Source organism: Lepisma saccharinum, chromosome 2, assembly GCF_977018435.1.
Source record: "Lepisma saccharinum chromosome 2, izLepSacc3.1, whole genome shotgun sequence".
In the NCBI taxonomy this organism is placed as follows: Eukaryota; Metazoa; Arthropoda; class Insecta; order Zygentoma; family Lepismatidae; genus Lepisma; species Lepisma saccharinum.
This window is the reverse complement of record NC_139230.1, coordinates 39,043,969-39,071,713: the sequence shown is the minus strand read 5'-3', so window position 1 is coordinate 39,071,713 and position 27,745 is coordinate 39,043,969. Positions and strand designations below refer to the sequence as shown.

Sequence of the window (27,745 nt, the reverse complement as noted above, 5' to 3'; positions counted from 1 at the left end):
AGTTCAACACCGGCCGCCCCGCTTCTGTGTAGCCTGACCACAGGTTGGAAATCCAGATGAGAGGAAAGTCCGATTGAGATAACTTTTTGTTTTCGAAGCATTCAAATAGTAGACGTGATCGAATAATATCGACTGGCGTATAAGACTAGTTACTTGTTTTTGTTCTTCAGGTAAATGCTGATCGCTCTCTTTCTGAAGAACCCCTTTGAAATTAGTGTACGGTTGAAATCTTTTTTTCAACGGCATCGAAATAGAGGATTCCATGACTAAGAACTGCGAGATACTGCATGTCGCAGCGTGCAGGTATACATTTGAAGAAATGCGTGGGTGTGTTTTTGAGACGCATGCGCGCGTAGCAAACCAAGCATGTGCTGGACAAAAAAAGGTGGAGGGGGCGGGGCATTACAAAGATCAATGGTGAGAGAAAAATCAGCAGAATATCATAAACGTCATATTGAGGAAATATTGGATAACAAATATTAATTAATTTAATTAAAGCATCAACCGCATTGTCGATCTGAAATTAGGTTTATAGACAGGGGGCAAAATGGAAAATATCGACGATGTTCTAGTATTGGATTGTTTCTGTATTTCCATCGGTATAATCCTCCACCACATTTGAAGCATACTGTTTTATCCTCTTTTTGAATGTAAAATAATCCTGCTTCGGACAGAGCTTCTACAAACGGGAATTCTTTTGATTGCCAGTTTCTGAAAGAGGACAATCTAGCATTGAAAGATCCCATCTCTGGATATTGCGTCATTGTTCTGTAAAGACACAAAACAAGATAAATATTATAAGTAAGCTGTTGTAAACTGTAACGCTACAAAATTATTAATATACTATTAGGACTATATGTAACTTGTATAAAATTTCAAACAGTATTTACTGTCAATATTTTCTAGTATACGTACCGAGTATTATAAATTTAATTTACGAGTCAGCAAATAAGTTGTTATAATATTGTCGTTTTTTATCGGTACTGGGAATAAAATTTGAAATTTATGCATGGGTTTACCAGAGGCTCTATGGAATAAATACAGAAAACAGTAATGCCCACAGTACACAGACCCGTAACTTTGTATCTGATGAGTGTTGTACGTATAGAATTTAGAGTTATTTTCCAAAAATCGCAAATGGTTATGCACATGTGGAGGTTTTCCGTAACTATCAAAAAATTCCCCCCGGGAGTTACTGTCTATGTAAATTGCTACCCAGTGCTTCCCGGGGCTATCTTTGGGATCTGTATTTACAATCAACGCTGCTGGTAGTTCCACATGTACAGGTAATTCATTAGCTGCGAAAACCCCAACATGATGATTGTCAAAGGCTCTATTTGATATTAACCCGTGAAGCAAATTTAAAGTCGACAGCATTGCTGGACACTAAATAGTAATATTGTGCAACTCACCTTGTTATACAATTAATCCAGATGAATATCTCTTTGATTATTAATTTCCATGAGAGCGTCAAATTCAGAGTAGATAACACAAGTCACAGTAGATTCCAAAGCCGATTTGAAGTGGACTTCCAAGCTAACAGCCCCTTGCCGTTGAAGACTGCAGTGGGATATGGCACTTGCAGCTGCGTCTGGTGTTATATCGAAAACAAGTAATGCGTATCCCTGGGGGTATTCCTCACGCGATATATTGTTTCCTTCATCCATATAGTGTATCCCTGTTCCAGAGAATAATGTGTGATATGCTGTTATGTACTTGTTGTTTTCAAAGTCTGGTTGAAGTGGTTTGCCGGGAATTTGGACTCCATCAACATATAAAGTAAAGAAGTTGTAATTGAAATGTTGAAAATTGAATGGGTTTGTAGACAGTGTGCCGTTGAATGCATCGTTGGTAACAAACCCCACAACTAATCGTTTCGGAAGACGTCCAAGTATCACATTGTCAATTGTTTTTGAAACAATATCTTTTGGAATAGTTACAGCTTTAAGTTGTACTCTTGTTAGAGGGTATTTTGCTGTATGTTTTTGCAATATGCGATTGTGACTAAGTTTGATGGATGAACTGACCGATACTTTTCTCACATATAGTGTAGCATCCAGAATTTCCACTTTGCCTTCACTGTCATCTAATCCCATCAAGCAGAAAGTGTTTTTCGAAGGAATCAGTTTTATTCGCATTTCCACTCCATTGATCAAAAATTTCTCTTGATTGAAAATATCAGAATGCAAGTAACCAAACATATCAAATGTTTTACTCTGTTTTGTTAGTTGGTTACGTTTTGTAAAGCCTTTGTTGTCTTCCGAAACGTTATCAAAAGCGCCTGCTGTATCCTTGTACCACAATGCACTTTGGAGATGAGATGATTTTGCAGATATGTCATAGTTCAGTGCTTTTTCAAAATAAGACCTGTATGGGTGCATGTGAGATGGAAACGAGATGAGTTTGTTATTTAAGTAGATTTGTACTTCGCTGAACATTGCATTGAGAAAATCATTGACAGGTCCAATTGTTTTATCTGTGGGTAGCAATAACTGACCATTCGCTTTTACAATTCTGGCATCTATATTCAACATTGTGTGTGCTAAATCCATATAATCATCACCATGTCCAGGTATTACAAACTCGGTGGGGGCATTATCTGCCAGGGAACTAACAGGTTTGTATCCGATGGTGTGGTGTTCTAAGATGCTTGTCTGAGTAGGTTTTACCGAGAAAATATCCAATTTACTTTTAAAACACTCACATGATTTCTCCCTAATTAGCGCCATATCTAATCAAAAATATCTGATGTTATTTGAATTTTCTTACGGTTGCGTTTGGTTGTTTTCTTGGTGTTTGTATTGGCACTGGATCTCTTCTTTCTCTGAGCGATCCTTCCAGTTCGCTGTCCCGAAGCAGAGTGATTCCTTTTGAAATGTTTATGCCCCTGATAACCTGAACCAATCATTTCCTTGATCTTTGTTTCAGCTTTTCTTTTAAGATTTGATCTGGCATCCGAAATTCTGGATTGTAGTGACTGTTTTAGGGGTGTTTTGTCTACAACATCACCTAACACATTTACCCCTGTTTTTAACATTTCTTTCCCTACAGCTTTCGCTCCTTTTTTGATAAGAGGCAAAGCTGACCGAAAAAGTCCTCCAAGAAAACTTCCAATGCCATGTCCTTTTTGATAAGCAGCACCGTAATATATGTTACCTACACCAGATCCAGCTTGTTGATGGTAGTATTGAAAATATGGGTCATTCATAATCAGAGCTTTTCACCACAACGTCTAAAATGAAGTTTCAAACACACTAGTCCGAAGGAGAATGGGATGTGTGCACCAGTGCTATCCCTTAAGTCAATTTCTATTTGTTCGAAATTATGTTTCTGCACTGGGATGTAATGTGGTGAATCGAAAATTTGCACACCATCACTTCCAAAAGTATGTTCCATAGGATTAATGTTTATAATACGTAATAGAGGGGCGACAGCATCTCCCACCATATGTGATTCCGCAATATCTGTGTAAATATACATCTGGGAAGGAATTTCTCTCACAACATTTGGAGGCGAGCGTCCAATTTTTACTTCTGATAGATCATCGGTCGGTTTAAAACCTAATATCCGTGCCAGTTGAGGTGACAATCGTACATTTATGTTTCTCTGCTTGGTAGATATATCAACAGTCACATGTTTGTACGCAGGATGATTTCGGAGACTAAAATTTAATGTTTCAGAATATTTATTGATTTCTGCAACAATGCTGTTTATAGATGCGTAATAGCCTTCGGATATTCGAAGTTCGTTCCATTTGACATCATCCATAGATTTATATTGAATATAGTTGTTAAATCTTGTAATGTTTAGTATTGAATAAGGATAATGCACTTCTACCAATGCCATCTCCCATTTGTTGGTGTCCAACTCCACACGGTTCTGAAGCTTTGTGGTGTAATTAGTTAGAGTATTACTTGGGAAATATTTCATGGAACTGTTACTAGGCAAAGTAAGGTAGAAAGCGTTTGCTTTTCTCATGATGTGTTATGAAGGTTATTTGTACCACTGATGAGAATACCTACAAAAATTTATGCCTCTCTCTCTCTTTTTTTGACTCCAAAAACGATGCGCTAATCCAACTGTCAAATAATCTGGAGTAACCTTTCCAATGAACTAACAACTTTTTACTGGCTCCTTTACCTTTGGTCGCAAGGATTTTATCAATTTCATGCATATCCGGTAAGCGGACCAATTGCAACTCTTCCGTATAAAATGTTCCATTGATTTTATGTCCTTGTAGATCTTTTAATTCATACACTTGAGGATTTCTTTTCAAAATACGTTCCACCACAAATATTTCTCTTGTCCAATTTTCCATGTAACCTTTGTCAAAGCGTTTTTTGGTTTTTGTTATTCTCACTGTATCTCCTATTTTGAATGGCATCTTCAATGACAATAGTGGAGATGAATCAGATTTGAGTTTTTTTGTCATACATATTGTGCCATACTTTCAAAACCTTCTCAGGAGTAACATCTGCTGGTGCCATTTTAATACTCGAGTGAATTTTATGATTATAAGCTTTCAAAAGCTTTGGGAGTACATTAACATAACAGCTGGTTCTTTGCTTAGTAAAATACTTCCACATGCGTTCCTTTAAAGTTCTGTTGAATCTTTCAACAATACTAGCTTTAATATCAGGATTCTTTGTTGTAAAATAAATTACATTTTGTTTTTTGAGATATTCCTGCACAATACTGTTGGTAAACTCACGGCCTTTGTCAGTTTGTAATTTCAAAGGTTTTCTTTTGCTTTGTTTGAAAATTTGCTGGAAAGCCTTTTTTATACATACACCAGTTTTATTTTTTACAGGGACAGCCCAAGCATGCCTGCTAAAAATATCGATAACTGTGAGTATATATCTGTACCCTTTGTTGTGATTCCGCAAACTCTGCATGTCATTCAAGTCAGCCTGCCATTGGTCATCGATATTATGCACAAAATAAAAGTTTCTCGGAAATCGACGCTTTACAGGTCTATGCAAAGTGTATGCAGTTTGCTTTGTCAACCAATGTTTGATTGTTGACAATGATATGGATTTTTTTACAGCTTTCCATAGTGTTGAAGCTGTAGAATAGGATGCTGGATGAGATGGATTGTACCAGATATTCTCTAATATTTTTTCGCTCATGGTTTGTATCTTGACCAAACTGGAACAGTACGTTTACGTTTGTGCCCTGGAAATGATGATACAAAAGAAATTGGTTCCTTTTCTTCTTCTTCTTCTTCTGCTTCTGTTAATTCTTGTGCCTTTTTTTGGTTAGCTCCGGACAGCGGAACATGGCGTCCGGGGTTGCCAAAAACAATCTGTTGAATAAACTCCTGTCTCCGGGGGTTACCTATATATTCTTGAGGAATATTAGATAACGCCAGAGCTCTATTGAATAGTTGCCACCCAACAGGATTGCTTGTTTTTCGTGGTCGAATTATATCCGATACTAGATCGACAATATTTGAGCCTTCAATTTTATTATTGTTAATAAAAACTGCCCCATATTTATCCCAATCAATATTACTATTATGTAAAAGACGTTCATACAACAGTTCGGCTTTTCTACGATACATGCTAGGTGTAGCAGCTAGAATTTCTTCTTTCATATCAGTCAACTTCTCAGTAGATTCTGTAATCGGTAGCGACACAGGTTCTCTTTGTTTTCGAGTAATAGACAGAAATTTTTGGAGCACAATACTGTAACGATTCCATTTTTCATCATCCGAAAGACCTTTGAGATTCAAAATTACTTGCATATCCTGATCCAATTGCGATAAGGATGTAGACGGTGCAGACATAACAGGATGTCTCATGTTATCCATAAATTCTTGAGGTATTATAACCATTTTTTTGGCATGCTCCATGTTCAGATTTCTTTTTCACTTAAATAAACTTGATAACACACCTCCTATTAAAGGGGCTAATAACGCAGGTAAAAATCCTTTGTGTTGCACTAGTATCTGTTTCTTCTGCTTTGTAGAGTGTCCTTTGGCAGAGAGATTACGTATCACCTTCTTGTACCGGCTCAATCTTGTTTTCTGAGGTGTTGAAAGAGGAACATTCTCTTTTAGAACATTGTAACAACACTCACAGATTGAATTAACTAAGGAAGAATCAGCAGCTTGTAATATCGCTGCGCGAAGTGCTGGTTTAGCATCCGACAAAACTTGGAGCACTTTAGCGTGTTTCACTCTTGGAGCCATGATGACAGAATAAACGACTAGTGATTATGCTTGCTTTTTTTGTAGGAATATATACATAATTGATATCATCGTCGGGAAATATCCGCGACCGAAAACGTACTTCTTCCGGAGTGTTCTGCTTCAGATCAAACAGCAAATATCCATGGGGTTCAGCGGTGGCATTGTAATATGCATCTTTTATAAAATTTGGATTCTCCGGGTATACTTGTCTAGATAAATAATTAATTTGGGCTCTGTCTCTTGGATTTTTGAAGCATACAATATAATGACTATTTAAAGATATATCCCTATTCCCTTTTCCCTGATGGAATAGATTTTGAGTGATAAAGAAAAGACTAATATCACGATGATGACACCCTTTTGTAAATAAAATCTGTGACTCTTTGATCGCATTCCCTCATCTGATCATCGATAATAATAAGATGAGGTCCAGAATTTGGCACAAATTGGTCAATATTAGGCATTCCTTCCCGAAATTGTACAAAACCAGGGAAATCATTGTATGCAGATTGCCATTCCCCGTAGCACACCAAAATATTGTTGAATTTTACATTTACCATTTGGGGTAAACACTGGAGAAAATGCTTCACAAAATATGTCTTTCCACATCCTGATGGACCAGCCAATATTGCAGAGAACGGGTGTTTCCACAAGCACTCCATTTCTCAAACTGTGAAGAATGTTTTAAATTACATATAATATAAAAGTCGAATGTTATGAATATTTTTCTAGTTGTTAGATTTTACTGATATGTTGTATCTTCAAATTACATATATATATATATATATATATATTATATTGTATTGTATTATATATATATATACACTTCATCAATAAATAAATATGCGTGTGTGTCTGTATATATAGATATATATACACACACACACATACAGACAATTTTCTTATAGTACAAAATTCATTTTACAACAGCACAACAAATGCCAGATAGCATTGTACGCATGCGCGTTTGTAAACCCCGCCTACATATTCCGAGCATCAGCGTTGTGTTAGATAGCTCTCCATTGTTTCAACAACGATAAACAGCTTGGTGGCCCAGATCAAATTGGTTCTGGAATCTACTGTGACGTGTACCGTCTACTTTGAAGTATAAAAAGGTGAGTTGCACAATATTACTATTTAGTGTCCAGCAATGCTGTCGACTTTAAATTTGCTTCACGGGTTAATATCAAATAGAGCCTTTGACAATCATCATGTTGGGGTTTTCGCAGCTAATGAATTACCTGTACATGTGGAACTACCAGCAGCGTTGATTGTAAATACAGATCCCAAAGATAGCCCCGGGAAGCACTGGGTAGCAATTTACATAGACAGTAACTCCCGGGGGGAATTTTTTGATAGTTACGGAAAACCTCCACATGTGCATAACCATTTGCGATTTTTGGAAAATAACTCTAAATTCTATACGTACAACACTCATCAGATACAAAGTTACGGGTCTGTGTACTGTGGGCATTACTGTTTTCTGTATTTATTCCATAGAGCCTCTGGTAAACCCATGCATAAATTTCAAATTTTATTCCCAGTACCGATAAAAAACGACAATATTATAACAACTTATTTGCTGACTCGTAAATTAAATTTATAATACTCGGTACGTATACTAGAAAATATTGACAGTAAATACTGTTTGAAATTTTATACAAGTTACATATAGTCCTAATAGTATATTAATAATTTTGTAGCGTTACAGTTTACAACAGCTTACTTATAATATTTATCTTGTTTTGTGTCTTTACAGAACAATGACGCAATATCCAGAGATGGGATCTTTCAATGCTAGATTGTCCTCTTTCAGAAACTGGCAATCAAAAGAATTCCCGTTTGTAGAAGCTCTGTCCGAAGCAGGATTATTTTACATTCAAAAAGAGGATAAAACAGTATGCTTCAAATGTGGTGGAGGATTATACCGATGGAAATACAGAAACAATCCAATACTAGAACATCGTCGATATTTTAAATTTTGCCCCCTGTCTATAAACCTAATTTCAGATCGACAATGCGGTTGATGCTTTAATTAAATTAATTAATATTTGTTATCCAATATTTCCTCAATATGACGTTTATGATATTCTGCTGATTTTTCTCTCACCATTGATCTTTGTAATGCCCCGCCCCCTCCAACTTTTTTGTCCAGCACATGCTTGGTTTGCTACGCGCGCATGCGTCTCAAAAACACACCCACGCATTTCTTCAAATGTATACCTGCACGCTGCGACATGCAGTATCTCGCAGTTCTTAGTCATGGAATCCTCTATTTCGATGCCGTTGAAAAAAAGATTTCAACCGTACACTAATTTCAAAGGGGTTCTTCAGAAAGAGAGCGATCAGCATTTACCTGAAGAACAAAAACAAGTAACTAGTCTTATACGCCAGTCGATATTATTCGATCACGTCTACTATTTGAATGCTTCGAAAACAAAAGTTATCTCAATCGGACTTTCCTCTCATCTGGATTTCCAACCTGTGGTCAGGCTACACAGAAGCGGGGCGGCCGGTGTTGAACTACAGTTGCAGGAGTGGCACGCTCTTCAGGAATTGTTTCCAGTAATCGACAATTACATCGCTATTCCAGGTGAGCAGCCTCGTGTTTCCTACCCACTAAGTGAGCAACATGAATTGCTGATAACCACACTGTACAATCGCCGTCAGATCATTATAAGGAAGAAACCAGCTTACGGTTCCCTGGAGATAGTGTTCATCGCAGAAAGTTCGTGGCGGAACTTTATGAAGATATTTGTGTGCATCGAGCATGCGAAAGTTATGTGTGAAACAGTGTCGCCGTATCTGAAATCATATTTTGGAAACTGTGTGGAATCTTGCATTCTCGACCTTCGCGAACAATGTTTCGGTTGCACAGATATTTCCCCTGTCCATGCATGTAATAAGGAGAAGTTTGTGCTTTCCCATCTACATGGATGTACAAAACCTGAGCCTTTGTCTATACAAAACATCGACGGAAAAAGACTTTCCAAAGAAGTGTTTGTTTTTTGCGAGAACATGCTTGTGGAAAAAATAGTGAAACATTTTAATTCAGTGGTTGCAGCAGAAAATGGATATGATAGTGACACAATTCCTTATGTGGGTGAGTGAACAAACTTGAAGAATAAAAACTTGTTAAATAACATGCTGATAAACTGGTGACACAATATAAACATTTTACATATGTATGTGTGTGTGTGTGTGTGTGTGTGCGGCTCTTTTGAATTTTGTAAATATTGGTAATAAACAGGGATAAAATATATGTCTTGGCTTTTTTCACTTATCACCCTTTTAAAAATCCTCATGGTTTATATTTTTACTGGTAACAATCGTTAATAACAACATTAATAATTAACTATATAATGAAAAAGTGTGTATTGTGGACTTGTCGAAGATAAAGCATGAGAGCTTTTCTTCACACTGGTAAAACTCGGTGTTAATAACAACAATAATAATTAACTATATAATGAAAAAGTGTGTATTGTGAATTTGTCGGAGATAAAGCATGAGAGCTTTTCTTCACACTGGTAAGAATCTGTGTTAATAACAACATTAATAATTAACTATACAATAAAAAAAAAAATGTGTATTGTGGACTTGTTGGAGATAAAGCATGAGAGCTTTTCTGCACAGCGCTGGACACGCAAAGGCAAGTATCTTTATTTTCATTCTATTTCTAACAATGATTCGCTATTTTTTCTTGTCACTATAAAAAACTAATTCAATTTTTCTTTTATCACATCTGTCGCCATTTTGCTTGTTTTTGTTTAATTCCTCTTTATGCATTGAGGTTAATCGAAACATAACTTTAGACTTTTACATGGAATTGAAACATAGAATCTTGCCTCCTTTGATTGAATCGAACCTGTGACTCCTCTTTGATCACAAAACAATAGTGACGGCCATCTTGCTTATTTTACCTACTCTTTATGCATTTAAGCTAATCGGTACTGGGGCCCCACACGGCAAAACAACAGATTCTAATTTATCTTTATACATTAGCGGTAAAGTCTTTGCGTTGTAATCAAAAGGCATTTTGTTTTGATTTTTAATATCTGTTCCTGCCTAAATACTAATGGGGACTCAACACACTTCTTTTTTTTTTTTTTAAAAAAAAACATCATTATCAGCCAATTTGACATTGTGAATCGAACCCGGGACCTTTTCATTACAGCATAAACATCCTATTTCCAATTAGTTCATTTTCTCTTTGTGCACAAAAAAGCTAATCGGAACTTTTAAACAAATACAATTGAATATCCAATTTTCACCAACATTGGGACTCGAACCCTCAACCACTTGGTTGAAACATCTCGCGGAAAAAAAAACACCCCCCGCGCCGCGCCGCCCCGCCCCGCGCCGCGCCGCGCCCCGGTCGCCGCCGCCGCCGCCGCCGCTAAACACAAAACGCGGCCGCCATTTTGATTTTATTCAAATACTATTTATGCACAGATGGACTAATCGGAACCTATAATGGCGGGACAAAACAATTGGCCTCATTTAACTACCTAGAAAATCGAACCCCGCGACCTCTTCATTACCAGGCGACAACATTAACCACTAACCCAAGGCCGCCATATTGATTTTATTCAAACACTATTTATGCACAGATGGACTAATCGGGGACCTATAATGGCGGGGCTAAACAATTGGCCTAATTTAACTACCTAGAGAATCGAACCCGCGACCTCTTCATTGCCAGGTGACAACATTAACCACTAACCCAACTCGATTTTCGAACTCAACCATTTTGTTGCCTTTATGTACACACAGGCTAATCGAGACCATTCAATATTGACATCGTCGACTTGTAATCAAGGGGTCCCAGGTTCGATACTCGGTGGAGGCACATAGTGGTCCGAATCACCACTTTTCAACTGTAGCTCCAATCCTGATTAGTTTTGCCGTGCATAAAATTGACTTAAAAAACTAACTCAATCTATCAATCAATCAATATTGACTCTACCAGGAATCGAACCCTCGACGCCTCTTGTTTTACAGAGCAATAACCTTAGCCACTAAACTTTCGGGGGTAAAGCAAAATTCGGCGCCATCTTTAAATCATTTCTTCATGTCTTTGAATCATACGCAATGGTTGCGCGCGCATTTCCTCCACACACACACAAACATACGCACGTGTTAGGTTAGCATACATCAAGAAACAACGTGACAAATCCATTGACCCCCCTCCCCCCACCGCTTCCGATGTCTTCAATGTCAACAGTCACGTTCTGCTGACTCAACAATAAAATCGCTCGTGGCCCGCTACCACCGGATGTAACATAACACCATCCGCATCGAATTTTTGCTGACGCGTAGGAACATAGTGCTGCCATTACTACTTATTTCTTTAGCGTATTTTATAAATATCTATTGTGCATGTGGCAACCCTGAAATTGAGCCTAGCTCTACACGCAACCCACCAACGCCTTGTGTAAATTGGGTTGCCTAGTTTAAAATGTCGTTGTCCTAAAACTTTTGAGAGACACTGTACAACAATATTCAGTAAAAATATTTGAGCTGACACGTTTCGTCTATTTTCTCTCACCCCATCGACAACCTATTTTGAACATTAACCGAATTTCCTTGAAAAATTACATCAATTTCTCGCCGCGACTACGACCGAATCGGAAGACGGAGCAAACTGGCATTTACGTGGTAGACACTTGATACCTTGTACGACAATAGTTAGTAAATGAAATTGAGCTGACACGTTTCGTCTATTTTCTCTCACCCATCGACAACCTATTATGAACATTCATCGATTTACATTTAAAAATTACATAATTTTCTCACCGCAACTACAACCGAATCGGAAGACCGAGCGAACTGTGATTTACGTGTTAGACACTTGATACCTTGTACAACAATAATGAATACACTAACAGAAAGTAACAGAGAAGAGGGAGCAAGATGGTTTGTAGTGATTATTTTATAAAAATTGAAAATTTTGACTTCTTTCTATTTATTGATTTATGTGGATGGTGTTGTGCGAAATTGTATTATCGTATATATAAGTTAACATGATCTTCTTCATTCTGGGATAAGTTGTTAATTTGCTCTTCTCTTAACGTGTGAGATTACTAACGAAGCTTTCTGTACTGCTACTCTGACAGAGGCGGTGCTCTTTACTTTCGTTCTGTTGGTGCCAGCAGGTGTCCCATTCGGGCGACAACATGGGAGTCTTATCTGTCAAATTTCAGCTCTTGTCCAGTAACTATCCAGTTACTTTTGTTTGGTAAAAACAAAATAAAATAAATATTTCTCACTTGCCATTATCAAAAAATAATAAGCAATTAAACATTGAGATGGAAGTTAAAATTTCTAACCTCTAAAACATTATTGTTTCAAATGTGTTTGTGCAAAGACAACCGAGCAACACATTCCCCCCTTCCTTGCCTGTCTCTGGCCAAGTCAAAGGCAGTCCCCACAATAACAATGGAAGTATATTGTATTGTGAATAGAATCCCGTCTTTTCGGCTTGCTTTGATGTTTCCTTACAAGTGACACACTACAATACGCCCACTCCATTCGTCAACAATTGTTTTAAAATAACTACTTGCGGATATTGAGCACTAATAAAGAATAAACCGAATGGTGATTCTTCGTGAATTAATATAATTTGTAAGACATTCGCCAAAGAGGCTAGTAGTGTTTCAATCGCTACAAGAAGACAACGAAGATGGTGTTGTAAAAAACATTCCCAGACTGACTTTGCGACCATTCGGTCCCACAAGGTGGTGTGTGAGGGTAAAATCACTACAATCATTGGAAAGTAATTATGACGTTCTCTTAAAATTTTTGGAAGATCTGTCAGAAGAAAAAAGTGAAGTCGGTGGTAAGGCTAGTGGATATTTTTCAAACCTACATCAATTCAGATTTCATATTTTCCTGAAAATGTTAATTTCAGTTTTCGGCAGGATTGAACAACTTCATTCTTCTTTTCAGAAGAAATCATTGTCATACCGAGAAATCAAAACTTTGGTGGAAACTTTGTCTGCAAGTTTAGCTTCACAAAGGGATATATTTTTTGAGTTGTGGAATGAAACCATGAGGAAAGGGAAGGAATTGAACATTGATAACGCAGTTTTGCCTAGAAAAAGCAAGATGCTAGAACGCTACGACGAAGGTAGTGATCCTTATACGTATCAAACGCCGGAGGAAATGTACAGACAAATATTTTTTGAAATAATTGATGTGGCTGTGGATTTGCTAAATCGTAGATTTCAAACAAAGGTTTTGGAACTTATTTCACAACTCGAAGCTTTTGCTATCGGTCAAATTGGTGCTGATCGAATTCTGCAGTTCTATGGGACAGACTGTGATAAAGACAAACTAACATTGCACAGGGACATGTTTCTAGATGTGTGCAGAACGAACAAAGAAAAAGTGGCCAACTTGTCAGACATTACAAATATTTTAAGTAGAGAAAACAGTGGTAGTATGCGTGAAATGCTCACAGAATTTGTGAAGTTTGTACGGGTGATTTTAACTATACCTGTTACTTCTTGTACTTCTAATCGGTCATTTTCAGCACTTAGACGATTGAAAACGTTTTTACGGTCAACAATGACCCAAAAAAGATTGAATGATTTGGTAATTTTGCATGTTCATAAAGAAATGACTAAAAATATTGACATTACCAAAATTGCAAACAAATTCATAAGTGCAAATGACGTAAGAAGGAATGTGTTTTATATTGAAAGTTAACATGTCATGATTATTATTATTATTATTTGGTACATAAAGTTAGTCATTTTGTAGTTTATGTTCACAACAAAATCCTTGCACAGTTCTTTCTGCAATACAATTAAAATTATTTGCATTTATGAAGTTTTTCATTTTAATTTGTATGAATGTGGTATTTTCTTTTAGTAACGTGTTGATAATATCATTGCATCTTGCAATCATTGTGCATGTAAGTTGTTTAAAGAAAACAATACTTGATAATTGCAGATCTAACCGCCATTGATATGCACCCACAGAAATTTTGGAAAGTCGGCGCCCTTGTCAGAGTGTGTACATAGGAGAAACGAAAAAGAGGCTGAAAGACAGGTTGAAACAACATAGGGATGATGTACGACTTAAGAGAGAGAGAAATGCGATATTTAAACACACGAGAGAAACAGGACATGACATAGAGTGGGATGAGGCTAAGCAGATAGAAAGGGAGAAGAGAATACTAGTGGAAAAATGGAAGGAGGCCTAAAATAGAGAAGAAAGGTGAAGAAGACACAATGAACTGGAATGGGGGACTGAAGTTAAACAAAGAATGGAAGAAGGTGTTAGAAAGAGTGGAAAGGACAATAGAGAAAGAGGAGAGAAGAAGGAAGAAGAATGAAGGAAAAAGAGCGTGAGATAAAAAGTCCAACCACATTCTAGATGGAAGTAAATATGTTTAGCCTTTTAGGCAAAAGTACAGTTGACAAGGAAAAGCCACCTGCTAGAATGTTCCAGAACAACTTTCTAATAGTCTGGGGGAGCAATGTTTGTGTATACATATCGTCCTGTTTTTGTACCTTGTTACATTGTACTTGGTGCAGAGTCTGAAGAAGACCTTGCTAGAAGGTTGAAACGTTACGTTTAGTTTATGTTTTATAATAAAATAAATTACTGCCTTGGTCAGCATATTGAGTTTTTCATATCATGGAAACAAGTCTTAATGGTGTTATGAAGAGTTGGGTCCGCTTTAGACCCAAGCATTTTCTTCAGCAAAAATGCTACTTCAATGCTTCTAATAATCTCGTACCATTTTTGCAGTGGTTCGCATCAACAACCTATTGTCACAAATATATTTTATTAGGCACACACAGGAGATTTACTACGTAGAACTTTTCAGCGACAAGTGGAGGCTCGACCAGGACTCGAACCTGGGTCTCTGGCACACTGTGCCAGTGCTCTAACCACTGTACTACCGAGCCGGCCTTGCTTCGAATGATTTTTTGCTGCTGATAATTCTACGCAGGTAAAATAGCGACATCGAAAAATCAGTACTTCTAAACTAGTGGCGTGCCCCAGATTTTCAAAACTTAGCAGTCAACCTTATTTTGCCATTTTTCATTTTACCGTTTTTTGTAAGTAGTACAAACTCAAGTATCCATCATTTTTAATACGATATTATGTAGTTCCGCTCGTTGGGAAGGGAGTTCCTCGACGAGTGCAGCAAGGAAAAATCACTGTGTATCGGAATCTATTACTTATTTCATTGTGTAAGAAAAAATCTGCTTTATCTTTTTAGCGAACAGAATTCGTCGGTGGGATTTTTGCGTAAGTGGGCAGACCACCGACGATCTCATCAGTGTTCTGCACAAGTATTCGGTGAACCGGAAATGAGTGCTGGTGATGATTGGAAGTAATGATTTCCTCAAGGTTGGTGTAGTTCTGCCTTTTCTTGTTTCTTTTTTCTTTATTGACAACCATAAAATAAGTCTCTCGCTGACGATTGTAATCATTTAATTGACAAGATGTACTTTCATCGAAGCCTGTGAGGATTTTAATTAAACGTAGCCATGACAATAAAAGATTCATACAGACCAGCAATATAAATGAATTCGGTGTTTGGAAATAACAGTTACTTTCTTGAGGAATTCTACCTATAAGTACCTACTTTTATTAGTAAAACATCCACGATCTGGCATTTCTAAATACAACACGAAAGACTTCAGTATTTTGAATTGATTGCTGTAATTACATGTTCATGGAAATCTAGATTTTCGGTTTTGTTAATGAAGAAGGAAAAGTACATTTCATAATATAGTAAATAGAAAACGTTCCCTTTGCGGTAGCGTATGTGATCCTTAAGCATTCATAACAAATACTTTTGTGTAACAAGGTTAATTTATAAGTAGGGCTGAGCCGATACCACTTTGAACCGATACCGATTGCGATACTCTCACCGATACCCACCAATACCGATGCCGATAACGATACTTGAAAAATTCTAGTATAAAATAACAAAGGGTAGTTACCGAGTCATACTAACTCATCACATCACATTCCGTTAATCCCATTAAATAACTCCCAAATTATTCATGTGGCATTAAAACACTTTAAAATGTATTGTCACATTTTGTATTTTTTAAATGTGAACTTACCCGACCCTGTGGCCGAGCGGTTAGCACATCGCGCTGCGACGCCAAGGGTCCCGGGTTCGAATCCTGGTCGGGCTTGGTTGTTTGTGAATGTCCATTCATCAATTTCATCCTTTCATCATTCATCCTCATCTTCGCAAATTAGCCAAGAGGCACAAAACGCGAAGTAAAATAAACTAAATCAATCAATCAATCAATTAAATGTGAACTTCTCTGTAGACCTTTTTTTAGAGGATGATGCAAGGAAACAGGCTTTTTAAAAGTTGCAAGACTCTTTAACGCAGGGCCGCCGTTAGGGGTGTGCGACGCGTGCCAAATCACAGGGCCTCCCGCTTCGAGGGGCCTCGCGCTTCCAAATCAGTTATCAGTTATTTGCTCATATTTTGTGCAAAGATTGCACTCAAATAGAAGGAAGAAAAACATAATTGCTGTGAAAAGGAAAATTGCGGAATAACAACAAAGTTGTATTTCTGGTAAGGGACAACCATGCCCCCTCTTGTCAAGCCACCAGTGAAAATTCGCCGACAAGGATCAACGACCCATTTGCGACTCCAAATTTCCCTGATTTCCTGCCTAATGTTCGACCGAGGACAGGCATCATAAAATGGTTATTTGTCTGGAAACTGAGGCCGTGTCTGAAAGGTGCAAGACCGTACTTGAAGCGAGCATACTTCGAGAATAGTCTCGCAGTGCGGTCTTGAAGTCGTGGACTGGAAGTGAAGATCTTTCGAACTGCACTTCGACTGCAGCGCCAAATACGATCAGTCAGATAACCGTGGACATATTGGTTTTCCACATCGGTATCGGCTCAGCCCTATTTATAAGTGAACGAACATTCTTGCTTAGTACGAGAAAGTGTTTAAGGTATAAAGTGAATATATATATATAAAGTAAAAGTGAATGAAAATTCATGTGAAGCTGTCTCCTTGTTGTACTAAATAGATATACAACCTCTAACAATAAAGTTCGGTGAATGATCCTGAATATCGAAAGTAGACGAATTCTCAATGAAACCTATCTTACTGTCCTTCGAAGTAGTCCCCTCCCATGGCTATGCACCGTTGAGAACGGCTATACATGTCCTGGAAACTTTTAGAAAAGTCTTCTTTCGGGATGGTGTTCGAGACCCTCGTCACGTTCCGTTGGATGTCCGGAATATCCTCAAATCTCTGACCTTTCAAAGCGATTTTGAGGAGTGGGAAGAGAAAGAAATCTGGAGGATTCAGATCCAAATTTCTTGTAATGCATTGCTACAGAGGATGAGAGCTGGTGTGCGAGGTATGACCCTGAAACGAAACGCCAAAGCATGGAATGGCGTTCTTCTGCATCACCTCGTCGGAAGAAGGTCAAGCATCAAGGCGATGCTTATCACTTTTTTGACAGTGATGGCATGATCCACAAGGAATTCCTGCCGGAGGGAACAACAATTTTTCCGCCTTGGCCAAAACTGGTCTCAGCCCCCTGTAGGCCCCTAGATTTTTGTAATATGGCAGATACAAAGGGGCAAGGGAGGTACGGGCAGAAATCTTCCCTTTCGCTTCGGGTGGTTGTCTATACCTGGAACTGGTAAGGGTATTCAGCCTTGCCAGCTGATCACATCGAGGGACGAGAAGCACGTGGAAAGAAATGTTGCATATGAACTGAGGCTTCAAGATAATAAATATTGTGATTTGAAAATAATTAGAGATGAGAGATTGATTGATCTATCTCTGCTAGACTAGCTACTCCTCAGTGCACCTCACTGTTGAGCAGGAGAAAAATGTAAACATGCCGTTGTAGTTCTTTCCCCAAAGAGGCAGGCTGGTTTAATAACAACACAGGATAACAACAAATACAATAATAATTCATTGAGGTTATCTTCAGTCTTCACTGAAAATTGACTTACTGAATGAAACAGCAACTTTAGCTTTCCTTTTTCTGACTTACCATTATGATTACAGACATTAATTAATTATCCAACTACCGGTATTTTCATCTTCACACTTAATCGACTTCTAAATTGCATACATACTACATTGTTTTCGAAGAAAAAATGTTATATTCATAAAGAACAATTTTAAACTTACTTTCATGGTAATAAAATCATCTTTCGGAAAGTAAAGTGAACAGACTCATGCGTTATTCGTAATTTCCTTGCTGCATTTAAGTTATACCAATCTTGTCAATCAGTTCGGTTTTCCCTGATTTATTTACAAATTTCATTTTGTTGATTCCATGGGGTGGAAATACATGTAAGCTTTTCATTTGTCCTGACCCACAAAACGATTTAGAAAAAAACTGAACAGCAGACGTTACTTTTTTGCATATTCCCCATGCTTTGAACGGCTTCAACACAGCTTAGTGTCCTACTATGAGTGATTCCTGAAAATCTCACCAGATGGCATATTGGATAATTTTAATCGCGAATAGTTGAAATGTTTTTATTAAGAGTTTCAATTTATTTAATTCTTGCTTTATGTTAATAATGATCAATAAAACTTCATACTTATATATTGGTCATGCATTCGTGTTTCATCTTTATTTTGTATATGTTGCTATAAGACCCGTACCCAGGGATTTTTTAGAGGAGTGGGGGTAGATCCGAAAATATATCAACAAAGAGAAGATCCGAAATGATGTGAAGTTGATTGAATTAGGTAAGTTTGCGTTGCTTTTCTGCCATGTTTGCCCAATCACGTCTATGCATTTAAAAAAAATCACTAAAAATTCTAGAAGCAAAATGGCGTGCTCCCCTTTTCAGGATATGTAGTACCCTTAGATATACAACTCCTGTAATATTTTTAGAATTTTTGAGATAAACTTTTTTTTTTAAAAAAAAGTTTATTTTTTAATTGCTGTTCCATTGTTGGTTCTGGAGATATTATTTGTTTATAATATGTAGAAACACAAATACTTCAAAACAAAAAGAGATTAATCCATTTATCTTTATTTGTTGAGAAGAAATTGCAATTTAAAAAATTTAACATCCAAAATGGCTGCCGCACGGTCAACTTTAAACAGTTTATCTGGAGTGAAAATTAAATTATGTCTATGGTGAAGCACGGTGCCACAGACTGGGATTTTAAAATATGCTAAATTAATGGCCTAAAATGCCAAATCCTAAATTATTATGATTACATATTTTCTTTCAACAATTGAGATTCCATAAAACTATAAAAATTGAAATTCTATAACATTATTAAAAGGCACTCTTTGTTAGTTGAGCACTGAATGGCAGACCGGTTTTCAGTACAAGTTAGGTATGCCTACAGTCACACATGGATTCGGACAGTAAGGGGCTTCAACTAAACCTCCCTAGTGGTTTGATGATCTTACTAACACTGATAACAAAATTGTGGTATAAAAGGTGGTTAGAAACTCTTTATTTGTCAATGAGTGTTTTGTCTAGCTATGTTAAAACCACACACCTGGACCAACGCAGGGTTAATAAAAAGTATTTCGAATTTGATAGCATTTAGGACTTAACGTTTTTGCTATTTCCAGGTCTCTGAAGAGTGTTTCATTGCTTTTTTTACATCCAAGTTTTATCCAAAATCCATCAGTTAATTGAATTAGTTTGTCATGGAAACTTACGATAAATATCATAGCTATTTGGTAGTTGTCAACACTGGTGGTGTAATTTGAGATAAGCGAGTCTGACAGCAGCAAGCTGTTCTGCAAATTCCAGTGCACCCAGTACCAGGGTGAACCCCTGAACGTCAGCATTATTGACATGTTTTACAAATCATCACTATAAAGTAATGCTTTAAAGATTGTCTACATGGAATTTTGGAAAACACAGAATTATTGAAATAAATTAAGCAAATATACATCTTCGAAATCATGTTAACACTTATATGCTTTCTGCTTGGCTCAGCTATTTTCAAGAAGCTGAAAAGCAGAGCCTTTCTTTGTGGGTTGGGGACCATATCTTCGCTAGCATTTCACCATATGAGTCTACGGGAGTGTTGGTTTCCCATGTAAGCAGAGAGTGTGGTGCTTGCCAATGGGCTGCTGAGAGAGTTTGCAGCTGTAAAATTTCGCAAGATTGCGTGTGATAGAAACTATACAAGGTAATCAACACTAAGCACATTAAATTACATTTTAATAGTTTATATCCTGGCAAGTTTTAGGTGGCATGTGTGACTGGCCATCATCCAGCATACTCCCCGGAGCTTGCTCCAAGCAATTACCATTTCTTTTCTCCTTTGAAGATGCATCTGCGAGGACTCCAGTGTCACATGGATGATGATGTCAAGCATGAAGTAAGAGCTTGGCTCTCACAACAGGACTCTCGAGTTCCATGAGACAGGCATCATGAACCTCATGTAGCACTGGGATAAATATCTGAACTGGGGAGGGAGTATGTTGAGTAGTGGTGTATGAAATGTCCTTTCATGAGTGTGTGTGTATTCGTATAATAAATACCTACTGGAATTTGTAGGATTTGTATTATTTTTTTCCGATCATCCCTAGTACTCTCTCTACACCACTGCCCATGTTATGGGTTTTTTGCAACTCTCTTTATTTCACAACCTTTTTAATTCATTACTTTCTCTCGCACTAATAGAAGATAAATTACCATTTTCATTTCCAGCATCAAAATCCCATTTTTATCTCAAACACTATTAATTGAAAAATCCAATATATGTCGTGTTTAAATATTAATGACATAATGAATCTTAGTTTGTATATTGTATACATGAGAAAAGTATCCAGAATCAATTATGCAAGTTAATGGAAAGACAAAAGATCGTTTCAAGTCCACTTGCTGCACAAATAGCTTATTCAGTGCAGGACACAAGAGTCTAGAATGGGATTCAAGCCACTAAATTGAGTTTTCCCTGTGAATTGGACCTGGCACCATTTGTTTTGAGAGTATTTTAGAGACCTTATGTTTATATAGGCAAATTGGGCCAGGAGGCTGAAAACAATTTTGAAAGCTAATATTTGATTTAATACATTCCTTGGAACCCACCCCTGCCTCCCAAGAAAAAAATATATTGGAGAACATACCTAAATTTTGAGTAGTTCGAGTGGTGTTTTCTTTGCAATTTTTGTTCGTGTGTGTGTTGTTTTGTAGTGCAATACAACCTATGATTCCCCTAACTTGTGGTTCTGGTGATGTGCAAAAAGTGGAAAAACATTGAGGTTTTATTGAGTTTAGGTTTTAGAAAACCATTAAGGCAAAATAACGCAAAAAACATCATTTTGTAGCCTGCCATTATTGCCTAAATGCAATTTTCCAGCCTACATTTTTGGTGATTTTTTTCATGAGGCACAGGAATGTATTAAAACTGAAATTATCTTTCCAAAAACTATTTGACTCCAGCCATATTAAGCAGTTTCTTTACTATTTAAAAAGTCTACCCATTATTGCCTAATACAATGTGTGTCATATGCTAAGAATACTATGGTTACAAATGGGCAGCACCAGGCCTGTAGCTAGAGGGGGCAACTGCCCCACCCGAGAGCCTGCTCTGCTCCCCCTGTGAAAAATACAGAACACATTCCTACCTGGAATTTTCACTAATCTTTACAATTATATCATGTTACTCTAGCAATATTACAAAGACACTTATTGATTTTGTGATTTATTAGGGTGTATTGGATTCCATATGTCTTATCAAGATTGGGGGGGGGGGGGAATTCCCTTCCAGATTAGACTTTGGGAAATGATTTCACAATTTTCATTATCTAGAACAGTTGTGACATTTTGAGTAGTATTGTATTAAAGGTGCCTAATGTGTTTGGATGTTTTTCTTGGATGTGTTGCTATGAACTATGAATTGCTTAAATTTTTGTTTCCCAAGTCTATCTTTTGGTAATAGTGTGGTAGAGAGAGGGAGTGGATATTTGATTTTCTTTACTTTGCATTGCTTTTCTGCCACTTCTAACTAATCGCAACAATGAAGGATGACATGAAATTGATGACACACTCGTAAACAGTGCTGCAACTACAGGGGGCAGGGGGCATTGTCCCCTCCCCCTGACCTTGGACAGAAGTCCATTCTAGGGGAAGCAAACATTTAAGTAAAAAAAAAACAAGACTAGGAGAATCTAAGAATAGCAGGACAATTAATTGGATACTCATGATGGAATTAGTTTTTACGTGTTGCCAGGGGCACAGAGGGGCAATTGCCCCCCCTCGATTTCAAATTTTATACAAATAAAAAAAACATTTCGCAAAATTTTCTTGCCCGCTTCACTCGCATTTTCTGCTCTTCTTATAGTCCAAGTTCAGAGCCATAGCTATGGGGCAGCAGGAGTTGGCCCTAGGAGCCAAACGATCTATATGAAAAAAAAAATAAAGAGAATACCATGGTGCCCCGTGAAATTATTGCACCCTATTAAAACAATTTCTTTCTATGAAACTTAATATGAAATATTAATGATGACACTGTAATCCGAGAAGTCATTGATCAATCAGGAGATTCCTATTTGTTTGTCAGGTGTCAAAAAATGTATTTCAACTATAATATAATACAATTCACACAATATTTTGCAAAATCGTTAACGAAACCAGTAGGCAAACGTTGTCTGTAGTGATGCAAGAGTCTCCCCTTTGAAAGAAATAAGAGTCCATAATGGACTAAGGGACCCATGTTTTAATGTTTTAGCAAGTACAAAAAAAAAAAAAAAAATGTATTAGCTACAAATTTTTACACAATTCATCAAAATGTAGGTAATATGTAACCATTATTATTTAATTAATTTTATTTTTCTTGCATAACACAACACAATGGTGGTTTTGGATTTTCATTAGATTCCTTTGTGCGTAAAAATCTTGCATACTGGAAACTAGAGGAAATCATTATGAAGCATCATTTATAAAGGGCTCCCTTAATCAGTTCTGCAGAGAGGCCCAAAGTTGTTGGTGCATATTAATAATCTATTAACATTATTGACCTGTAAATATCAAGTAGATACAGTCCCTATTAGCCTACCTAGGTATTTATGTTAAACTTCATATTCTTTGGCAATCTGGAAAGGTCATTATTGAAATATTGCTATTTGATGTTGCTCAAGTTCTTATTGTTCGTTGCAGTTTCAAGATATCATCCCTTTTCTGTTACTTATTTCTTTTGGGGGAAGGGGCAAGTGCCTCTGTGTTCCGTTATATCTGCCAATGCGACACAATAAATTAAAAATTTGCCCCCTCTTGGATTGACTTCACCCCCCTACAAAGAATTCCTGGCTACGGGCCTGGGCAGCACTTAAACCTGTCAAATCCATGACTAGGTAAGCAGATTGGTTAAAATTCTTCATTGATACTTGAGTGCAGGAGCATAAAAATGAACCAAGATATCTAGATGGTATCTGGCCAATTAGGGTTTCCTGGAGAGGAAGTAGTATTTCCAACTCCAAGTGATATATGCAAGGGGAGGGCAATAGGAGTTTGTGTACACACCCTTCTTCAGGTCTGTACCCAGTGGCCAATTTGCTATCACCTTTGCTTTTCCCATTATGCTTGCATAAGAAGGAAACCTGTATTTTCATTTTCCCCTGTGAACATAAATTTACTACTTGATTTGTACTAATTTCCCTTTAAGCAGTATCAGTAATGCATATTTCACAAACAAGGGGGATTAAAAATATTCATTTTCAGTTATGCTAAACAAGAATATTTAATCAATTAATTGTTCAAACTGCAAAAAAAGATATATGAACAAGGGTTTAACATTACTTCACAATTATTCTAGGCCAGATACATAAATAAAACTGTCTTCTTACAAACTGTAAACACCATTGACAAAAATATCTACAGCAACATATATATAGATACATTCACACAACTGAAAACGTACATGTTTATAAAGATTTTATTTTCACCACTTTCATTCTTTTTATGGGCAAGAACTACAACTAGCTAATAATTCCCAATGCTTCATTGAATAACAGTTAACATATTTCATATATGTACAAGTAACACATTCACTCTTAATCTCATTTATTCATGAAATTTGCAGCTCTGTTCAAATAATTTGGATATTTTGGACCAAATCAGTTTTGTTAACACACCTCAAATAAATTATATTTGAACGCCAGTAAATATAAGTCACTATGAACGTTACTAACTTCACATTCATTTTTATATTATTAGAATTTTAACAACACATAATACAGAAAAAAATGTTCATGTTAACACATTTGTGGTAGGAATAGGTAAAGTAAACAGATCATCTGGCTGCAAGTCAAAGCAATGAAAAGACAAAAGAAATCTTCAGTCTCGATGTTATGTACTGTCCACATGACAGTCTTGTTTTTTGTATGTAATAAAACAAAACATCACATGAGCTTAATTATTAAATGGGATCTATGGAAAGCAAATAAGATACAGGGATTACTATTATAATGTTAGAAAATAACTAGAGAATACTTCAAGTAGAAAACACTGGGAATAATTTCTATTGTCCATACCACTTAAAGGCATGTAATTAAAAATTATGAATAACTATTTCTTAATGGAGAATTATATCATTGTATTTAGTTCTTTCATGGAGATGCCTGCATAACAATTTATATTTTGCTGTAATGCCTCAAAACCCATTACCGTTGTGTCACCCTAGCTTATACCTCCATACATAATTCCTTGTTTCCCACCACTTTCTGCATTTATTTAAAATTCATTCATTCCTTAACATAATGGCCAGTTTAACAAAGGGAGTAACGTACATTTCAAATTCCCTTTTATAAAACCTTAACAATATCTCATTTTTGTTACAATCCAAACAGCTGCAAAAATATAACCACCTTTTTTAATAAGAAAATTCAGAATTCCTGGTAATCTGATCATCATCAACATGAATATTTACATATTTATCATGTTTGTTTAATCAAATTATTTGCCATGGGAAACTACAAAATTGTACAATTGTGGCAAACACAACAGTCACATTACAAATACTGCAGTTACAGTTTATGGGAAATTGAGAGAGAACACAACTTGCGTGAAATGCCAAATAGGAATGGTATATATACACCCTATGGTAATTTCAACATAAATCAATCAATATATATCACAAGACAACTATTTTGTTACAAAAACAACCAAAAAAAAAAAAAAAACTGCTCCAGTCATACTTAGATTTTTTTGTGTATGTCACCTGAAGAATCAATTGATTTATATCTATGTATGTGTGTGTATATTTACTTTAATGCTAATGTTCCACCTTGAATACTGTAGGTCATCTTTAAGTCTTGTTCTAAAACTACTGGTAAGATAATACTATAAGAAAGCATAACTTGATTTACTCAGACTTTCACCTCACTATGAAGTTGATTATTTAGTGCTAACAATAGCCATTCCTTTTAATAGATGTTTTCAAGCAATATAATGAGGTGGGAAGTGCTGGAAGCTCTCTTGCTGGTAAAATTTATATGAAAAAAAGTATGTTTTCAGTACTGGTTTCAAAATCAAATGCCCAATTGCAGGCACATAATACCAAGAGTCAAAACTACTAAAGGCAGATGTAAAAGGAGTTGGAAGAAAATTCAGTTGGCTTCTTGGTAATTTTAAATCACTGGAATATGCAATTCTCCTCTACAGTAGGTTGTGATCCTAACTGCTTTAGGACACTCATTCATTGACCAATTGCCTGTAGTTTTTCCTTATGAGATTCCATTATTGCGACTCTTGCATGGTAATAAATACTGGTAGGGCTTTAAAATTTTGTTTACCAGTATTCTATTAACAGGAAATCTCTCCCCCCACCCCATGTAGAAAACATATTGCTTTCAGTTACTAACATTTGATAGTACATATATCTTAAATATTTATTCCAACAATTCAAAAAATATTGCAATTATAATTCCATAAACATTATTACCAGTTCTCATGGCATATTTATGAATTAAGTTCATACAACTTATTCTCCCCTATCTCCCTCTCAAGTTTGTACATGCTAAAATCTGTCTAGATGGAAGTCAAGAGAATGTTACATATCACTGGTCATTTTATTAATGATCACTATTTTGTTGAATCATGCTCTCCCACTGGTCAATCAATGGACTCCTCTTCCTTGCACCTTTAGTTCCAAGCTGAAATAAAAATAAATTAAACTGTATAACAATGCAAACTACAAGAAAAAAGTTGTGATGTAAGTATACAATGACTACACACTTAGAAATCATACTGCATTGAACAAAATGTTATTCTTCTGAATGTTTTATGCTAAATACGAGGGAGTGAATAAACATTGTCCAGTCATTCTGCATTTTACATAAAACTTTCTATGCAAATGTTAGAGCATATATTTTCTTGTAGAGTTCCTTCTTTCTGCCATTAAATAGCCTAATATTTACGCTCATTGTAAGAAAAATGTTAAAAACTTCACTTTAATTCCACATGTGGGCAGTCAGGCTAATCAGGACTAGATCTACAGTTAAAGATGGAATCCAAGCAGTGCTCAAAAGTGTGTGTGTTGGGGGGCGGGGGGGATGCAAAGGGATGTTATGCCCCAGTGAGGAAAATTTTCATAAAGCATCCCCCAGCCAGCATAATGCTCGTAAGCATCCCCTTAGCTAGGAATTTCCACTTCGAACATTGGATTCAGGCAAGTGTGTTGCCCTATCTTGTTCACATGAGCACCAACATTTACATTATATATAGAGATGTATTTATACAATATTGCTACAGAAACACCTTATAACTTTATTGGGCAGTTTGATGAACAGCAAAGGAACCAGTGTTACAAAGCACAGAATTATTGAAAGTTTTGCATACAAACGTCAGCTAAGGTATGCCCGGAAACTGTTTACATCTAGGTTCTAATACTTCTTACATTTTACAGTGTGTGTACAAGATTGGTCTGTTGTATGGTCTGCAAAAGACAAGTTATTTTGGGAAGAGTTCAAGTACAGCATCTTTTCTTCATAGCAAATGGTGCTCAGTATTGAAGTGTTTAAATTTTACATGAACTGGTGTTTAACTAAATGCATGGCCATGAAAATAGGCAGCTGGGCAGAATAGCGTTGGTGCCACATATGGGAAAAGCAAGCGAAAGTGGGACAAAAGTCGCTGGTTCCCGTGCAGTGTGCGGCAACGTCAACTGGTGTGCATTGCATAGTTCGAGCGTCAGACCGACCTCTCTCCGGGGCATACAGTTGTCATCCCTGACCTTTCTAGAAAACACTGTCAGTTTGTATTACATGGATTACAAAGACCAACTCTACAATGAGATCTTTCATTCTCTTAAACCTCCAAACACATGGGGTTGTGCTCTGATGTAGCAAAAGCGTGAACATCTGCCACCTGCCTAATTTCATGGCTGTGCATTTAGTCAAATTCTCCTAGTTACTGCACTATGAATACAGGTAGAGCTGTCAGGAAAGTAGCAATATGATTTTCACCGACATGCCCACAATTTTTCATTGGTCAGAACCATCAGTGATGAGATTATCAGTTGACCACTCAACATGCTGGGTAACTAAAGGGGCTGTGTATGATTTAACTTTTTGAGTAGGTGCATGTTAAGGATCA

The 27,745-nt window shown here is 36.7% G+C and overlaps 1 protein-coding gene across 3 annotated transcripts in view; it reads right to left on the bottom strand.

The window, feature by feature from the left end:
• Nucleotides 1–23,872: 23,872 nt before the first annotated feature.
• mdu (mitotic spindle positioning protein meduse) overlaps nt 23,873–27,745 on the bottom strand; it is a 109,904-nt gene continuing 106,031 nt past the window's right edge. For all 3 annotated transcript variants that reach the window (XM_083117292.1, XM_083117290.1, XM_083117291.1), the window contains one exon: nt 23,873–26,304. Coding sequence is in view for 2 of the 3 variants with exons in the window: in XM_083117290.1 (XP_082973416.1) it covers nt 26,224–26,304 (81 nt within the window). In the remaining variant the exon portion in view is untranslated. The remainder of the gene's footprint in view (nt 26,305–27,745) is intronic.